General features: G+C 38.0%; 1 protein-coding gene across 6 annotated transcripts in view; it reads right to left on the minus strand.

Moving 5' to 3' along the window:
* Window positions 1–5506: 5506 nt before the first annotated feature.
* oxr1a (oxidation resistance 1a) overlaps window positions 5507–20654 on the minus strand; it is a 105202-nt gene continuing 90054 nt past the window's right edge. For 4 of the 6 annotated variants that reach the window (XM_079343449.1, XM_079343448.1, XM_079343450.1 and 1 more), the window contains 7 exons: window positions 18783–18945; window positions 15934–16014; window positions 14237–14362; window positions 12097–12249; window positions 7811–7906; window positions 7048–7121; window positions 5507–6803 (listed from right to left, as the gene is read on the minus strand). In XM_079343449.1, coding sequence (XP_079199575.1) covers window positions 6668–6803; window positions 7048–7121; window positions 7811–7906; window positions 12097–12249; window positions 14237–14362; window positions 15934–16014; window positions 18783–18945 — 829 coding nt within the window. In that variant the 3' untranslated portion in view covers window positions 5507–6667. Of the gene's footprint in view, window positions 6804–7047; window positions 7122–7810; window positions 7907–12096; window positions 12250–14236; window positions 14363–15933; window positions 16015–17354; window positions 18008–18782; window positions 18946–20654 lie in introns of those variants that run through there. The other 2 variants (XM_079343453.1, XM_079343451.1) reach the window with 2 other exon arrangements.

Below are 20654 nucleotides of genomic sequence, written 5' to 3' on the forward strand. Positions count from 1 at the left end.
ATAGGACCATCTATACTTACAAACAGGAGAAGAGTTGTGATGAGATCTTATAACACTTAGTAAACTTTCTATCCTGTAAAGTAAGAAGTCATTCACATGAATTCATTTCATTAAGACACAAGCCAACTAATATGCTGGAAAGAAACATTTATTTCATATCGCTTCTGATAATTAATCATATTACATGTTGTGCTGCCTGTAATTTAAAGTCAGTCATTAAAAATTTATGTTAAAAATGTTTTAAAAGGTGGTCATAATAATCTAGAGTTAAAAGACTAAAGAAGTTTCATTTTCTGCATTACCTCATGATTCATACTGCCATCTACTGGTCAATGTTGGTAATTGTTTAGAAATTCATATGCCGCAGTGGAGCAGTCAGAAAGACAGACAGAGGATCTATGTTGCTGCATAGGGGTCTTCCTCCACGCTTGTGCCTTGGAGACCATTTGTCTGTAAGTTTTATGTTTAATTCATGATAAAACTGTTGAGACATACACACAAAAGTCACGTTAGAAAGTTTTGGTTGTTTTAGTCTGACATGTCTCACAGTTTTCTCTCTGCTTCCCTAGCATGTAGCTTAGTGTTTATTTAGCAATAGTTTTTATGTTGTTCTGTGTTAGACAGGAATGCTCAGACTTTGTAAACATATACAGTATTTGTTATCTGTACTGACTGTATTGTTTTTCCCTTTGTAACATTGCAGTTTCACCTTAAATCAAACAATGAAGAAACTCGAGTAAAATCAACAAAAGACAAACCTTGTGTTTTTTATTGGAGGGCTTTAAATGTTATCTGGCTGTCTAACCCTGTACATCAGAACGTGCAGAAAGGGCAGTACACGTCATTCAGTGAGTTTGCCAAAAATCTACATAAATAAAAAAATGCCTACCACATTAATCAGATGAAAAGTAGCTTACTGGTTAGACTACCATAGGTCCTGGTATCATTGGGCAACCCGTAAGTCATTTTGTGCTCCAATACAAATTAACCAAATCTTTTGTTTTTAAATGAATAACAAGCTAACCATTTTACTGTCTGAATAAACAAAGCATTATTGGTGCCAATTTTTTCAATCTTGGTTATTCCTTTTCTCCTTTTTGGATTGAATATTGAAAATTTTAGTTTTCTTTTTTCAGCAGGCATGTGGAAGTGACGCTATAAAGTATCAGAATAAACGCCAAGGGGATCATAATAACCATAGGGTGTTAAAATGGACCAGCAGCTAAAACTACGACACCCACATCAATCCCCTCCTCAAGACCGCATTCTACCACCTCAAAAACAGTGCCAAACTCCACCCTTCACTCACCCTGGCAGATGCAGAGAAGCTCGTCCACGGTTTTGTCTCCTCCAGGTTGGACTACTGCAATGCACATCCTGGCAAGAGCATCCAGAAGCTCCAGTATATTCAAAACAGCGCTGCCAGGATCCTGATGAGGGTGCACAAACACGAACACATCACCCCCATCCTCAAATCCATTCACTGGCTCCCCGTCAAACTCAGAATTGAGTATAAGGTCTCCCTCCTCACCCATCAGTGCATCCACGGATCTGCCCCCCCTTACCTCCAGGAGCTCCTCACCCCCAGACCACTTCACGCACCCTCCGTTCAACATCCACACCCCTTGCACCACCAAGGACCAAGCTCTGCACCATGGGCAATAGGGCTTTCTCTGTTGCTGCCCAAGACTGTGGAACGCTCTCCCTGACCAACTGAAGGCCCCACAGACTACAGCTGCTTTTTAAAATAACCTTAAGACTCATCTATTTAGGAAAGCTTTCTCCTAATTTTGTTTTTAAATGTTTTATGTTTGTTTTAACTACCCTTTTATCCTTTTAAACTCTGTAGCACATTGAGATTCGCGAATGTAAGGTGCTTGACAAATAAAAATGTATCGATATAATAACCACTAGAGGACTTACCCGCGCTGTTAGACAATGGAGAGCGATTTAGCAACGTGGTGGCCATTGATGTCAATGGTGCATATTTATATATATCTCAGAGATTTGTTTGTTTATGTTTGTTACTTGATGTTTCTTTGTTAAATAAATTCTGTTATAATTTAAAGAGCAGTTGTTTGTGATTACTGTGTATTTGCATTGTGACTTGGGCTGGGTGAAAGGGCTTTGTGTTCGGATTTCACACCTTCAATTAAATACAGGTTATTAATTATTAATGATATTAGTATTTAATTAATCAACTTGAGACTGATATTTGTAATATTTTGGTTGTTCCCTGTTTACAGGGTGGTGCACCGAGGTCTTATTAAACTCAGTTTAATAACAATTATTGATTTATATTAATAATTAAATAAACTTATTAAATTTATTTTGACAATCAAAATTTTACGTTACAAAACCCAACCTAACCGTTGGTCAGGTATTCACTCCTGAAAACCCCAACACTGGCATGCAAGTGGAGGGACCTCACCCTGGGTACATAGCCTCTAAACGTAGTGGCTCAGTGGCTGAAAGATAAAGCACAAATAATCGAAACAGAGCAATGACGGGCAATTCCAGTTGAAAATAATGAAAACAAAAAGGAAACACAAGAAGGCAAAAAACACAGTAGTTAAAACCACCTTAAAAAAACGCGACTTTATTTAGAAAGTGTTTTCATCGCATATTAATATATCACTCAGAAATTCATGTTTATGATGACATGATTACCACATTGCCCCTTGTGGGTTAAATGTTATAATCTGAAAGTTAAAAAAACTGAAACTCTCTTACCAGGTACACGTGAAGTGTATTATAGATGCAACACAATGTGATATGAATAGTTATGTGAACTTATGTTAAAGCAATTAGTGGTCTCAAGAAGAGCTTGGTTTAACACCAAAGAGCATGAAGTGGTTTATTAGGGGTCGTTTCCTTAAGACTGAGTAGGATAACATTTGGGTCTAAACAGGAGTAAACAGGTGTTGATCCCGAGAAAGAGATAATAAAAGTCAACCCTGCATGGAATTGTAAATCTTAAGCCCATAAATTCAGAGTAAGTTTAAGGAGGGTAATAGTTGTTGTCTTAAGTCCAAATAAGGACATGGATGGTTTTCTGTTTTCTTTGACCAATGCTGTATAAATACTAGTGTCTTTCTTTGTTCAGGAGGGTTCACATTTGGCTGGTGACTCTCCCAGGTACCATGGCTAACCTGGACTGATGCTGTTTCTTGTCTTTGTAAATAAATTTCTTACATTACAAGCAAGTCAGTGTCAGCGGATATTTCTTCATCATCTACACATCATCGTCAAAGGAGGAGAACTTAAGAAACTACACACGTTTCCATCATAAATCAGATACCCTGCATTTCTTAGGAATTGAACGGCCATGTATCAGATTGACAGAGTAGATACGTAAACCAAGGCCACTAATGTGTGTATATTATTTTCCTATGGTTTATAGTTTGCGATTTACTTGAATTGAAAAGAAAATGCTTCATATCTCAACACATAGTGGCACTAAGATAAGGGCGGAATAATAAAGAGAGGATAACATTGTTGCAATGCAGCACTAACACATAGTATTTTGTATGATTAGGGACCAAAGCTTGGATTATTTTTCTGCTCCTTTTTTTTTCTTCGGTCCACCTCTTTGACGTAGTAGTTTGTTAAGGGGCTTATTATAGGTGTAGAGTCATCAAACATCACACACATGATCCCAGTAGAAAAATTAAACTAGTCATTAGGGTAGAGAAAGTGGGCGTGGCTAAATGACTCAGTGGCGCCCCCTTGAATTTTTCAAAAAGGCCTCCCCATCGAGTTTTTTTGTCCTACATGATAATTATTAAGCACATTAGTCATGTCAGGAGCTACGTAAAATCCTCTTACACCCATAGTCTTAACCAAACAGGAAGTCTGTAATATTTTTTTGAATGCAACAAAAATGGCGGAAATTACTTTCTCACAGGTTACCTATTTGAACGAACTCCTACAAAAGCGTTAATCCAATCATCGTAAACTGTTTGTTCTAGACATGTTTAAGATCTCTTGTTGCGCTCCGCACGTTATTTGCGGCTTACCATCAAACTTTGATGACTCGACGGACCCCTTTTTCACCTTTCCGAAAGGCCTCCCCATACAGGTTTTTTTCTTTGACATGCATGACAATTTTTTTGTATGTTGACCATGTAAGGACCTACACAAAATCCTCTTACATCCATAGTCAAAATAGGAACAGGAAGTCCAGGATTTTTTCTTTTGAATATATAAAAAAATTACCCAATTTTACGTTTTCAAGCTTCCTATTGGAGCATGCTTTTCCGAGACCCTGTTCATCAGATCATCACAAACTCAATGTCAGTGTGTTCTAGACAAGCTGAAGATTTCCCGTTATGCTCCACACAATGCTGCACAAAAGGCCGTGGCCACGGCGTACCGCCGAACTTTGACTGTTACACAAAATAAACTGTAAGGCCTGCTGCTTAGCCACGTGTCGCGATGCACTCCCGCGGTCGCATTCTCGCGGGGGCAACACACACAACCGACACGCACGGGGTGCTTCGGGCCCTTCATCACAGCTTGCGGTTTTAATTACCTCTTAGGCCACTGTCTTTAGTCCCGTTAGTTCCAATACACTTTCAGAAAAATTATAAATGAAAAAAATAAAATAAAATTATGTGTAACAAAATAGAAAAAAATATATGCATAAAAAATTAAGTCATACCTGAAGTTACATTTTATTCAGCTTTATTGTTATTTAAACATCACTGACACATCTTATTCTGGTGAACTAGTTGAAAGAAATATCCATTACTTTTTGTGACTCTCCACAAGGACACAAATACTGGTGTGGAAGACCAGAAAGGGGGGACGAAAACTTCCTAAGAGAGGGTTACATACTGTATACAAGTCCCCCAGTCCCTATGTCAGAGGCCAGTCACTTTTTACCAACCTTTACAAATAAGACTCACTTTAGAGACAGAGCCCTGGTGCCATGTTCAGCCACATTTCATCCCCCCTTCCTACCTTGAGTAATTCTTTTTTACACACATAGCATTAGTGATTACCCTTATCGATATTTGTAGCATCAAATTGTCTATCAACACTTGCCTTCTTGATGATCTGACCCCCACAAAAATACTGTACAGCTACTGCTAATAGAAGATCAGAACCTGGCCTTAACACTTTTATACACCAGATTAAAGTGCTAGAAGCAAACCAATCCACACTACTAAAATTACATATATATATTTAGATATATATATATATATATATATATATATATTTATATAGAATTATATATATGGATATAATTAAATATATATTTATATAATGACATGTATACATGTGTTGGGAAGGGGGGTTGACAAATCTAAAAATTTAACATTAATTTACAGGGTAATATACATTATTTTAGCAGCTGAAATATCAGCACATATAGATTACTGCCACACTTAACAGCAATATATATATATATATATATATATATATATATATATATATATACACACACACACATATATATATATATATACATATACATACATACATATACACACACACACAATCATATATACCAATATTTAATTTTCTTATAAGCATGTTAGACTGTTCACAATTTCTCAGGCTCTTCAACTGATACCAGGGAAAGCAATTTTGTAATAAGACATAAAAGCTTTACAATTTTGTCTTTCCAAAGAATGCCAAGCAGTGGCAAAAGTACCATGACCTGAAGGTATTTGAGGTCACAGGACAGTTAATTGCATATTCCACAAATCTATTGCAACACGTTACTGTCTACAAAACAGTAAAACCAGCATCTAGCAAGAGGAGCTAGTATGAGCTGGACTCACACATACACCCAGTGAACAGAACATTATGACAATGGATAATCTGATTATAGCTACTGTATGTGCTTTCAGATGGTGTGCTATGACAGTTGACAGTGAACAACAAGAGGGCTACAAATCACAATATTCAATAGTTTAGCATCAGAAGACAACCCAAAATGGTACTGTAAAAAGATCAAATATCCCAGGAAATAGTTACTTTTCTCTGAGTTCTGTCATTGTATTCAGCAGCTACAGAGTTTGGTATATTGGTGTTTACCAAAACCCCAAAATTTGTTTTGACACATCACGAAGAATGGAATGCGTTTAGTTTTCGTTTAATTTTCCTTTTCTCTATCTGGATTTCCACCAATCAAGGCTAACAGCATATTAAGTAACATCCAACCAAATGAACAAAATTCTAAGGGGGCTTATGAGCATGCCAGGGAGGTTCTGTAAAGTTCAGATGAATAATCTGGGCCTGTAGTGCAGGTCTTTATTCTTGCAGCAGACCCAACCTCAGCAGACATCATCTCCACCAGCTCTCCAGTAAAGGATCTCTCATGGGCCTTTCCTCATAAAGGCCCCATTGTCCTTGCTTGCTTCATCTTTCTGTTATAACTCCCAACTATCCATCATTTTATGACATCTTGACACACTCCCCCTACTTTGAAAAGACAATGCGAAAGGCTGTAACAAGATACACATAAAGGAAATTTTTCACAAAGAGAAAAAGCTCCATAATAATTGAAGTAGTAATGCACAACAAGCATCCGATAGCTGGCTTCTGGCCTGAGGAGCCCTGGTTATGTGCAGTTATGTGAAGTTTGGGACATTGCCATTGTTCGAAAGGAACCTTTTTCAGGACTTGCTGTTATCCCCTTTGGTGCACTGTTTTGCTATTCAAAAGCCCAGATTTCTATGTCTTGTACATAGAAATCCTCCTTTTTTGAGAGCATTGGATTCCCAAACGTTTTACAGGAGTGACTCCTGCCATGGTAGAGGTCTCCATCCAGCCACAGGCCAAACTCCCCACTAAAGAAAACAAAACACATATTAAACAGGGGTCCAAAAACTATTATTCTAGGTGTGTTGGTCAAAAATTGTCTTTCAAACACACTAAACATAGATTAAGAAAATTAGCCATCAACTCTGGAATAATCACATACACTGGCTAACCTTTGTGTGGCACTTCATCAACAGAAGGCATTTGAACATGTTTTGCTACAACTGAGAGACTTCTGCTAGACAGTGTCTATGAGAAAAAGCTAGGGCTCACCTTCCACCACCAAAAGCTAAGGAGTCCATATCTCCTTTGATGAAGAACATGTTGTCACCTGTCCATTTGTACACCTTTTGCATACAAAATAAAGCATATATTAGAAAATGATTTATTTCTACCCAACAGCCTCCAGCGTGATGTAATGAGAACCCAAATTAACTTTAGCAGGAGGATCCAGAATTCATATCTTATGATTCAGTTACAGCTATTAAACACAGCGTTTAACAGATGCCAGGTTTCTGTTCTGTTAAACCTGCCCTGCGTAATTTAGGTATTAAATAATAATTGCTCCCCTTGCTGTGTCAGGGACGTATGAATGTGTATGAATGGGATCAAGGCGAGACAGCAACTAAATCTGAGAGAAAGGTGTTAACAGAGACTCAAGTCTGAAGGAGACGATTAAACCACATCTGTAGTCTGAATAGAAAGTTGTGTCAACCACTTGTCCATTTTTACTCACTCATCCACATAAGCTGTCTGTTTCTTCCTCTCTCTGCTTTGAGTCTGCACTGTATTTTCCATTACCTCTTTTAGGGCAATGAAGTTTGTGTTTGTTTGTATAAGGAGCGGATCATTGGTCAAGAAGCAGGCAAATATATATTTTAATTCCTGAAGGGACTTGACGACACAACTTGTAATAGTAAAATCTAAGAAGCATGTTAACACAAGGTATAAACAGATTTAAAGACTACATGCAAACAAAACAGCACATATGAATTTGGGATTTAAACAGGCACCCTCAAACAGAGGCTGGTAGTACCTCAAACTCTGGATTAAATGTGAAAAGGAAGGTCTCTCCTGTGCCATAAAAGCCATCGCTGATTTTAAAGGGCTCAGATGCTAATGCACCAAACACCTGGAAAAACAGAACAAAAGAAATAATTAAAATAGCATTCAATTATTTAGTGTGATGAAACTGATTTTTTTTTTTCAAAATACTTAGACAGCAACCAGCTCTCCTGTGCAGAACATGACAGCTGTAATTTACTGTACTTATTAAGCTCTTACCGTTGTGGTACTGACACAGGCTGCTGCTTTCTTGCTTTTGAAATCCTGGTCACTTAAAACTGAGCATCCCTTTGATATAATGGCCATAAAATGAATGACTGTCTGTGTTAAATGTTTCATTTTGGTTTTGTTTAAGATATTGTCCAGAAGTTTAGACAAAAATCTCTACACTGAAAGAATACAAAATACCATATGTCTGTAACATATTCTCAGCTGTTGGACAAACTGATCAGGCGGGCTCTGTGGTCGGCATGAAGCTGGACTCTCTGGTAACGGTGGCAGAGAGAAAGACACTGGACAAACTACTGGATATTATGGATAATACCAGCCACCCTCTACACAATGTCATCAGTAACCAGAGGACACATGGACACTTTCACTTGTATGTGCAATAATCTCAACCAAAGTGCAATAATAATAATTGTTTTAGCCATATTTTGCTTTGCTTTACTTGAATTTCCCTCGGGATCAATAAAGTATCTATCTATCTATCTATCTATCTATCTATCTATCTATCTATCTATATGCATATCTTGTATATTTTGCTTTTTTGCAACGGAGAGTGTTCTATTATTTATTTTATCTTATTCTTTATATTGTCACTTTTTTTGTTACCTGCTACATTGTATTATGTCTTAAATGCCGCTGGAAACCTAAATTTCCCTGAGGGAGTCATCCCAAAGTGATCAATAAAGTTCAGTCTTAGTCTCTCTATGTCTCTATGTCTAGAAATTGAAATTGTAAATGTCTAATGTCCGACAACCTCCCAACCTTTAAAAATGTTGTGGGTCTTGCTGATGCTTTTCTAGAGTAAAAAGTGAGCAAGGGTCTGGCTCCTTCCCCGCTAAAAGAGTTCACAGAGTTAGTACAGATAGAGGAATAACAACAGGGATTGGGTAATAGAGCACAGGTCTTCTGAGTTTGGCAAATCAGCCATCTATATTAGACCTACACATTCTTGGAACTCCATATCCAAGTAAAATCAGAAGGTGCTGTATCTTTGCTGAATTTAAATCTAAGATTAACTCATGGCTCAAATCATCTCAATCCTGTCCTCATCACACAAACACATGACGATTGACAATGTTGTAGTGTATAGATGTGTCATTACTGTATCGTTGATGTCTTTATGTGGACATATATGTTGTACAAGCTGTTTTTGTGTACTTTTGTGAAGATGTTCCGTTTCTTAACAGACACATTGTCTTTGTCTCATGCCCAGGCACTATATTTAAATGAGCTCATATCTTACTCTGGTACAACTAATAGGCTGTCCCTCTCAAAATTTACGAATAAAATAAAATAAAAATAAATGAAAAACAAAAACCTTCATGATTGATCACTCTGCTCAGGCATGACTTGTATATTAATAACCACTTGCTTTCAAATAAACTTTAAAAAGAAAACAATGACATGAATTTGTCCTGGAATTAACAACAGCTCTAGAGCTGGAAACAGTACCCTTGAAAAATTAGTGTTAGTGCCTGACAAACAGTGTGAAGGAAAAGGTTGGGAACTTGGGAGCCACATTGTTGATAATCAAAGTCCCATTCTCTTTTTTTTTAATAAGGTGAAAATATCATGGCAAACTTCTGTTAAAGTTAAAAAGCCTACATTCAACTGGCTGTGTAATTAAACAATTGCTAAAAACGTGTCATAATATAAAACAAACACAAAAAAAATCATAGTAACAACCAAGCCTCTGATGCTGAAAATTGAAGCCAATGTGGAGATGCAGACCTCCAGTTCCTTAGGTTTCAATCTAGGGCTCAAAAAGCCAGTTATTGAAAAAAAATTAAAACGTTCAGTAACCAATATAAGATATCACTCTAACGACGTCCATAATATGTTATTCAATGTCTGAAAACCACCTTCAGCTTTAGAAACAGTCCAGAAATTTAATTTCAATTCATTTAGCCGACACTTTGATCCAAATTAACAGAAATCCAAAGCAAACAGCTTTAGGTCCAATTTGGAAACAGGTGCTGACAGGCAGTACACAGATGAAGAGCACTTTTACAAAATATTTTGATTGATTTTGCTAATTTATTACAAAAATATGTGTAAAAAAATTAAAATATCGGAAATTAATTAAATTCTGACGTAATAGTTTTTTTTTTTCCTTTCGCACCAATACACCAAGTCAAATTCCTAGTATATGTAAATGTACTTGGCAATAGAAACGATTCTGAATATATTACTGATTATACAACAGTCTAGAGCAGCGTAGTGAACTAGAAAACACATGCTAAAAATGTAATGGGATTTTGATTGTTATTAAATTTATCCATCCAAGTGCTCAATACACAAGCACGCACACAGACTTGTTGAGGTATACTACTTAAAGGATGCCTTTGAATGCATCTATAATTATGCAATATGTTCTGTTTAATATACTGTATATCAACATCTGTCGCTGTTTCAAAAGCTTGTAAATTTTTTTGATGGTAAGAATCATGTTCTTTTTGATCAATATATTATGTTACTTTGAAACTAAACTTTTTACACAAAAACTATAGAGAAAACTGCAGAGAACACAGGTACACCCAGAGTGCAAGCGTGTGATGGGGGGACTGAAGGGAAGCAACTTGATCAGATTAAATTAAATGGTGGATTGACTCAAAATAACGGTACTATGTACGATTGTGAACGTATTGCATCATTTCCTGTTCTGTTCTCTGGTGCTACTGTGATAGTTCTGTGGGGATTGACAGAGCTAAAGCTTAATTGTTAATTTTCCCCAGTTTCTTACAACAGTGTATCTGAAACACTGGCTACCTGTAGGATTTAGAGTCCAACTAAGCACTGAGACTGCACTAGTTAAAGTTACGAATGATCTACATCTAGTGTCAGACAGGGGGCTTCTCTCTGTGCTTCACCTGTTAAATCTTTTTGCTGCATTTGACATGATTGAGCATCAAATGGCATGACAGGGACTGCTTTAAGTTGGTTTAAATCCTTTTTATCTGATCAATCTCCAATGTTATGGTTAGGGCTTGAGCTGATATAGACCAGCTCCTAGTTATGCCGCTATTGGCTTAGACTACAGGGGGAAGTGGCACCTTGAGCTCCTATCTCTCCCTCTCTTTCTGTGTGCATTCATATCATATTGCTGCATGTGACCATTTGTAAATCTCAGTTACTAGCCACATCTTTTCCTGGGAGTTCCTGATCTCTCTTAGATGCCTCTGGCTTGTTCCCCCCCAACCAAGTAGAAAACAGTGTTATATGTAAATCTAACTTTTATTCATTGATTACAAAGCCTGTAATTAATTTGATATTTTTAAATCGATTGACAGCAATATTGAAAATAATTAGAATTCAAAAGGGTTTTACCACATCAAGGCTACAGTTTATCCAGAGTTAAAATTAAGATATTGACTTCAGTCCCCTTCTGTAGTTGTTTTTAGTGTATGAAGTGTGGCTCCATTTCCTGTTTCTTTTGCTTTGCGCATAAATGTTTTTTTTCTTGATCACATTTTGAAAGTGATTGCATAAACTCTAATGATTGCATTTGTTCCCATTTGCTCAGGTGCTTGTAATTAACTAGCATGTACTAAAGGGAAGACCATGCGAGAGCTACACCCTGAAGAAGGCTGTTCGTGCAACATAGGTTGTAGCATACCTTGTTTTTTAACATCTCTTTAAAGTAATTTCATAGTGAAATAGCCAATTAAAAAGAGGCTTTTACCTTTTCCAGAAGAAGATTCTGTTTTTTTTATTTTCACATTTTTTAATTTGTTTCTCACCAACAAAGACCACCTTCATTACATAAACTTACAAACACTCCAGAGTCTCCTTTCTTTCCATTTTGATTTACATAAGTTGGTGAGGGAGAAAGGACATTCATGAGCAACGCAGTGTTCCTAAAGCTGAACTACAGTATGTCTAACTGAGCACTGTAAGGGTAGCAACAAAAACAGCTGAGACAAAGGGAGTTTGTGCACGTAATACTAAAGAAGCTGGACTGCATTGCTTCTGCATAAAAATATGAGCTGCCAGAGCAAAACATGCCATAACTAGACATTTGAAGCTTACCTGGCCATCACCGTCTTTGATAACCAGGAGAACTGGGGTGTCTTGGCCCTGCATGGCTCTGTATAGTGATTTAATGCTCATGCCATGCTTGGATGTACCAAAAGCTAGTGTCCATGGATATCCAATGGTCCTGGGTGGGAGATTCCTTGCCAGCTGTTGGAAGAAATAATTAGCAAAATGAAATCATTAATAAGGTAAAAAGACGAATGAAGTAAACACAAAAATGCCCAGCCACTAGTTCTGAGTTACGTGTACATCCATGGTGACCACTGACTGGAGTGTTGAGCTCTGCATCTCTTTAGTCCAAAGGCCTGCTACCTTGTTGATAACGGACATATAAATAAGACACTCAACGTACATGTAATTAAAGCGACCCCTTTTCTAATATACTGTACCATTATCCCTGTAGAGACCAAGTCAAATGTTCTGATCAGTCTCCAATAATTCATAAGCCTCTTTAATCTTTTCTTGTCGGTTCGATACATCTTCTTGTGGTCGAGCTAAAGCAGCTATGCTATTAGCATGCTGGATGAATCCAAACTTGGTATGAATTTTCTGTGGTTGTCAATTGGGCTTGAGTTCTTTGTATAATCTTTACAATGATTAAAGGAATCTAACGACTGTCAATATATTAGTAAATATGCTAACTGGAACTTATGAGACTTGTACATGTCCTCCACGGTGAGTGTATTGCATATCTTCCTGTTCTCCACTGCTACTGTGATTGTTCTGTGGATCAACAGAGCTAAAGCTTAATTGTTCAATTTTCCTTGTTTCTTACAACAGTTGTATCTAAAACACCGTACTTTTTGTCAAACAGAATTATATATATATAAAAAAAAACGCAGGAACTAATCTGCAAAACAGTTTTGTTTATTGTAACTTAGTTAACTTAATTTACAATGGCTTCTTTTTCTGCCTCTCCCTCTCCTGCTCTATTTGTCAGCTGTTTAGTTACTCCTCATCCTCCTGTACTGGTAATGGTACATATAAGAAATGCCGCAGTCTTACACGCTTATCTGGGCTTCCTTTAGATCCGTTTCCCAGCCACTATAGCTCTCCTTATGACTGTAAATCTAACTATAATTATACATATACTATAAGTAGGCCTACTGTGTCTGTCTCCCGGTCCAGACCTGTGGTCGCAAGTAATTCAAACATAAATAAAAAAGGCGTAAATATTATACATCTGATTAAAATTAAAACAAAAAATTTGATTTTGGCTGTGTCAAGATGAATAATTATGTGAGTTTAAATGAATCCACCCCGGATATATACGAGAACGGAGGGAATGCTACTTTCAAAATCATGCTATTTTTGAAAATTACCGACCCTGCCTTTAACCAAAGCTGAATTATACTTCCATTGAAAGAAAAAAAAAAGCTTTACTAAAAATGTGTAATAAAGACCAAACTGTTGGTAAAAACGGTAGAGCTCAGGAAGTGAAAACACCATAACACAAATTCATGTCAGTATTAGACTCTATTGGCATCACCCAGGGTGTAAACAAACCTAGTACTTGTTTTAATCATACCCTGGAACTTGTTTTGGCTTATGACGTTGATATCAGCAACTTAATAGTTTTACCAGAAAATCCTCTTCTATGAGATCCTTTTCTAATAACACTTGACTTTTTATTACCAGAATAACAATGTGCTCTCTAGAAGTTTATCTGATAGTGTTGTAAATAAATGTAACGAAGCTATTAAAACTGCTTTTTATTTTGTACCATGTTTTAACCCAGTTGAAAACTCTTACAATAACTTTAGTCCTTCTCAGTTTGTTGATAGTGCAGTGGATTCACTGAGAGTTACTCTTCATTTTATTGCCCTCTTAACACAGAGGAGACTACCTCCATGGTAGAACTAAGAAAACCTGTATTCTCAAACTAACATTGCGTAAATCTAGTTTATTTTGGCAAGATAGTCATAATTAATATATGATCACTCTACTCCACACTTGAGTTGTTAACTACTCCTCTCTAATTGAAGAAAATAAACACAATCGTTAATACTTTTTCAGGACTGTAGCCAGGCTGACAGAGAGCTAGTGCTCCATTCAGGTATGATTTCCTTTAGCCCTCAGAAGTGATGATTTCATGAACTTTTTTACACAATAAAATTTACGGTAAAGGCTTTACCTTCTCTATCTGGTCGACTTCCAAGAGATCACTTGGTTCTCTCAGGTTGGGTTTGAATGTTTCTGGCTCCAGCTCCGTCTTGAGAGATGTGCAATGCTTGGAGTTTACCTCTTCCTTGGTGGTGATCTATAGGAGAAAATGTAAGTGAGCAAAAACATTGACAAAGAGTAATAAACTTAAGCACAGCACTCTATATAATTGCACAGGTCTAATTTAACAGCTCAATGATAACATTTATAGTGTAAACATGAGGAAAATGGGCTTTAACCATAGTCCATCGGATGTTATTGGGGAAATGTTTTGTAACTTCAAATGTCTATAATTTGGCTGGGAGAATGGGCAGAGATGCTTTCTGGGAGAGGAGAAAGCAAGGTGAATAGGAAGTTCTTCAATAATTGTAGTCCATTTAGCCAATAGATTATTTTGCGTTATTTATGTTCCTAATAACAGGGGCTGATTATAGAGTTCTTAACAATAGGTGGCTGGAAATGCTCTCATGTCTCTCTCTCTCTCAGATCATTTGGTAAAAAAGTATTGAAGGCAGGGTAGGTAATTTCCTCTAGATACACTTTTGAAGATTTTGGTTGAAAAAGAAACGGGGGGGGGGGGGGGGGGGGGAATCTGTCATCTGTAGCAGTTGTAAACACGTACAAACTTCGACCAATGTCTGCATTCAGTATGCATCTTAAGAAACACTCATGCCTCCCTTTCTCATTGTTCGCTCTCTTGCCGCATGCAATTCGCTCACTATCAAAGCATGAGCTGAAATAAGCTTCTGGACCAATAGTGCTAGAGCAAGTGAGGGGCGTGGCTTTTGAGGGACTACAGAGGAGAGGGGTGGGTGAAGGCGGAGCATGGAGGGAATGCTACTTTCAAAATCATGCTAGTTTTCGAAAATTACTAACCCTGCCTTTAATCATACGACTACAGAGGCACTGATACACTTTTTTCAGTTTCGATCTAAACAGATTCTGATACACGTACAGATATTTTTTATCATAATCGACAGTGTTATTGTTGCTTATATGTGTGAAGCTAAGCTACGCTGTCGTAAACCCGACATTGCTTTGCTTTGTGTTATATTCACATACAAAAAAGGAGGCAGCAACAACTGACAGCTTTTTAAATTCCATCTTTTAAACTGAGGTGCAAGAATTGAAGGAGCTGTTCCATCTCTTCTGAATGTTGTCATGGATATTATTGGAGGGCTGTGCCAGTTGAGAATATTTAAAGTGCCCAACCAGCTTTCTTGATCGGTGTTGTCAGTCCGAATAGCTGATGTGTTAATTGTTTCAATATTGGACCCGATACTGATATTAGATTGGATCAGTCCAATTTCTAAATACAACCAGCAACAAACAGCCAGTAACCACCACTTTAGTTTAAGAGGAAACAACTGTGCTGTGTTCACTAGGGACCTCCTCACAACAAACAAGCCAACATTTTAGGATGAAGTGAAAAGTCACGTCACTCTCAGAATAACTTGTATTTCATGTTTTGAAGAGGTTTTATGTCAACAACCCATAAATAATACTCAACCGATCAAAAATAATGTAAAAAGGAACATCTGAGGTAAGTATGCAACATCAGCATTAGCTATATCCTGCAGTATATGCTATGGGAGACCATGTTGGTGCAGACAGCAGCTGGGCTGGGTAGAGCAGAGAGAAGGGGGCAGACAGGGCTGGTCAGGGCACCTGGAGTCGTTTGCAGAGTGAGCGCAGATCTTCACTTTTAAGTGCATCAATCCGACGGTGGTACTCCGTCAGAGACACTACCTGGTAGTACAAAGACAGGAACAGTGGAACATAAATTGCTGCCAGATCTATCGCTGGCAATGGGAAGAAAATAGTAATATCGTATTATGTGCACTTAGTCGTGCTTCCAACAAACTAAACACTGATTTTATCTAAAGGTCGACGTGAGCAGTTAAATGTACTAAGCTGTCTTGCATGTTTGTGTAATATGTTTAATAATACCACCCAAAGACGCTTCAAAAGTACTTAGTTATCTTAGACCATAGAATGGAAACAACACTACTGCATAACGTTGACTTCAGAAGCCTTGTATTGTATATATAATTCCATAAACTAATAAAATAGAAAAAAAAAAAAAAAAAAAAGGTTCTTCGAAGCTCTTCAGAAAGCTTCAACATTTTGATGCTGGAACGCACACTGAAAATTCTGCCATTAACAGAGGCATCAAGAACGCAATACAATCATCTATTTGGCAGAAACGACTTTGAACAAAACAGAAGACCAGGCAAATTAATGCTGTGGCAACATTCCAACCGTTACAAATCACAATTTTCACTCCAGAGCTGCAGTCTCTGTCATTTAAAAGAGATGTTTTTTTAGAAAGTCTGCTTAGTGTAACAAAAGAAATGTATAAAAGAAACAAAGGATTAGGATTGTCTGGCAGTGATGTCAGATCATTGACAATTTTGATTACATCTGAACTTTCACCAACCCTACAATTATTGGTGTTAAAACAGCTGGTTAACAGCAAACCACATACAATGCACATTGATGCCTCATTTCATCACTGGCTCAAGGAACTTATCCATTGAAAGGGGTTAAACTATCAGCGTCATAGCCTGGGTGTGTGCTTCAGGTTAATCACACCTTGTATCTTAAGTAATGGAAACAATCATCATTTAAATTTTAGTAGTATATTAAATATAATGTCATACGGTAAATGTACTCACATTAACAGTGTCTGAAAAATCTAGGGCTAGTTAGTACGTGGACTCAAAAGGATATCACTGGAAAAAAAAACCCTGCCAAAGTAAGATTGTACAAACTACTGAATGACCATGACTTGCATTGTTACGACTGGCAGCTTGGAGAAACACAATTATTCTAGTCTACTCTGCAATAAGGAGACGAGACCAGAGATGAGAGCAGTACCCTAAATGCCAATAAACACAAGTGTTTGGATAACGGCTACTTTGTTCAACATCGGTCACCGAACAAGAAAAGACCGACTCAAGGGCTGGTAGGCTCGTAAGCTACGTTTGCGAGCTCGCCCGGTATATCATCAGATAAGATCTTAAACAGGAAAATAATAAGTATCGCCGCTGACCAAAAACAACGAACAAAATGCGCTAGCAACATACACATGAATACTTAGGGTTCAGCCGTTTGTTATGGTGTTTTGCCCTCCAAGAAAACATTGTCTTGCTTTCTGGGCGAGGTCGAAGCTGTGAACTTTACATTACAGATGTATAAGTCCCCTTCTCTATGGCTTGGACAAGCAGACAAAGCCAGTAGAACGCCTGCTCGCTTGACTAAATACCGTAAAACAATATTTCTTCCCCGATTGGGGTATCTCCAAAGCATGTTTACGTGACATCGTTGAAATCCAATAACAGTACAGGAAATGATGTAAAGTGGCTCCCCGTTGGTTAAAAAGAATGACGCACTCTACAGCCCACAGAATTTAAAGATACAGTACAGTTGTTGTCCCATGTGTTGTCATTTCTGTAGATTTTGACTGATGCTCTTAAAAAAAGGAAGGAGTTCCTTTTCAGCATGGCTCACCTTATGCACTTTTAAGTTCAATAGAAACAGTAGTTTTAATGTTATATATGGGAATACTTAAAGCCTCTTTTTGCCAGTCCAGGGACACACAAATTAGTCCACTTTGTTTTCTGCATCATTTATTCAATTATATGAATTCCTTTATACAACGAATTCAGTTGTTATTCTACTCACTAGCTTCTAAAAAATATTTTTTTTGCTAAATCCATCCACACCGTGACCTATGTGGTCCAGCAATGAACTCTCAGTTCTGAAAACCTTAATAATTATCTCAACTATCCCTCAGCTTTTTATTACGCCGAGTTTGTTAATGTGGTAGAAAGATACTTTGGGAGTTTAGTAGATGAAAAGTGAAGATAGATTTAAAAAAAACTCCATTGAAATGTGAAATTCTGGAATTTTATAACCAGCAGTTCAGTTTCTCAATCTCACATTCTGTGAATATGTTGAACATAAGAAACTCATGGTGTGAGCCTTTTGCCATTCAGCAAAAAAGTTACCAAATACTGACAAACACTAGCAACTGCCACATGTGCCATGTAATGAAGCTAAAGTCAATGACTGAGTAGACTAAACAATTACACAAACATGCAAAATACTTTGGTTGGAAGCTCAATGAAGTGCATATCCAAGCAAAGAGTGTTCACACAAGTTACTTGTGACAGGAAGTTTCATTTTTTTAACCATCAAATCAAGAAATACATAGCAGTACACAAAATGCAAAACACAGAAGCACAATACAAAACTAATGCTTGAAAACTTAACAGTTTAGATGGTTTAAAATTAAGATAAGAATAATAAATTCACTATGCAAGGCATAATGAAAGCAAATCAACACAATACACAAACATGTCATTCAATGCATGGCAGATACTTGTTTCACAGGGTATGGATGAAACATGGCTTACTACAAGTACTATTAATTCATTTCTGCAAGGATTCAGAAAACTAAACGAGTGCACCCTAAGTGAGGTTACGAAACAATTTATCTGTGTAGACCTTACCTCCCATTCCTTATTATTGAGGTCAGTGATGAGCTCATCACATGTTTCTGATTCCTCATTCTTCTTGACAACCATAAATCCAGGGTCTTGTCCCATGCCCCTGACACCCTCACCATACATGTCTGGGCTCCACTGCATAAAGAACAGGTAAAGGTGATCTGACCTAGAGGATAAAGCACAGAAAAAAACAATGCAAGAATAGATGTGTTAAAAAGTAAATGGACTAGTCTTCTGAATGAGCAAAGCGTTTTTTTCACCGCATGTCACAACTACCCATTTGCACACTGATGGCAGAGGCTTCTGTGTAGTGAGGCCATCAGATGGAAGTAATTCCATTCATACGACGCCGACAAAGCAATAGGAGCAATTTGGGGTAAAGTGACAAGCCCAGGGACACATCGGACATGTTGCTGCAGAAGCTGGGGATCGAACCCTCCACCTTCCAGTAAAGAAACGACGACTCTACCAAGTAAGCCACAGCCACCCTCTGTTCCTAAACGATTAAGATATGGAAAGTGAATTATGAAGGAAGTCCGTTTTGAGGGCGATAGATTGATAAATAGATCGATGAAGTGGAAACTAGAGGTGTTACTGCTGCAGGCTATCAGAGAAAATCAAACACTTGCACTAAAAGATAGTTCAGTCAGGAATACTCTCGTCATAAATTCAATCATTTATTGCACTTATGGTTTGTACAGTTGTATTGGTTCTGCTCTCAGCACCTTCTGTGCAGCATGCCACAGATTTTGTTGAGTGTTAATTCCCCCCATAGTGACATGTAGAGAAGAACCTGAATGACATGTAATGATACTGACATCTTGCAAACATAACAAGCAAACAATTCATCCTAGAATATAAAACTCACTGAAGCTGATGGAGGTTGGGGTGGTGGAAGGACAATTTCACAGCAGTGTCTAGCAGTAGAGTGGATGTGATGCAAGAGGATTGAGAGGCAGAACGGTTTAAATTGTTGTCAGAGTGTGATAATGATTATTTGGCAATGGCAGCTGATAGCCGCTTGCAGGCAAACTACCGTGTTCAACCTAAACTAACGCAGGGCTCCATGAATATACACATCATAATATAGCATGCAGATGTAAAATCAAACCCTCAAATATAATTGCTATTTGCAAAATTGTTTTCATTCAGTGTTCTATGATTTCTCCAGTGCTTTTAACACCATAAAGCCCATGCTTCTGAGGGACAAGCTGCAGCTCACAGGAGTCGACCTGCACCTCACATTATGGTTCCTGGATTACCTGACCAACCGGCCACAGTTTGTGAGGACACGGGACTGTGTTTCTGACCTCGTCATCTGCAGTACAGGGGCCCCACAAGGGACCGTCTTGGCTCCCTTCCTCTTCACCCTGTATACTGCAGACTTCCACAACATGACCAACTGTCAGCTACAGAAATTCTCTGATGACTCTGCCATCGTCGGCCTCATTCCCAAGGGGACAAGGGGGAGAACAGAGAACTCAACTGGTGGTGGACGCAGACACAGACCCACTCCCCCCCACACCGGTGAACATCCAGGGAATGTGATAGTGGACTCTTATAAGTACCTGGGTGTTGACCTAAACAATAAACTGGACTGGACTGATAACACAGGCTCTCTACAAGAAAGGCCAGAGCAGACTTCACCTGCTGAGGAGACTCCGGTCTTTCGGAGTGCAGGGAGCACTCCTTAAGACTTTTTATGACTCAGTGGTAGCGTCAGCTATCTTTTACGGAGTGGTCTGCTGGAGCAGCAGCACCACGGCTGCAGACTAAACAAACTTGTGAAGAAGGCCAGCTCTGTCCTGGGCTGCCCCCTGGACCCTGTGGAGGTGGTGAGGATGATGAAGAAGCTATCATCCCTGATGGAGAATG

The sequence above is a fragment of the Symphodus melops genome (assembly GCF_947650265.1).
Source record: "Symphodus melops genome assembly, chromosome: 5".
NCBI classification, from domain to species: Eukaryota; Metazoa; Chordata; class Actinopteri; order Labriformes; family Labridae; genus Symphodus; species Symphodus melops.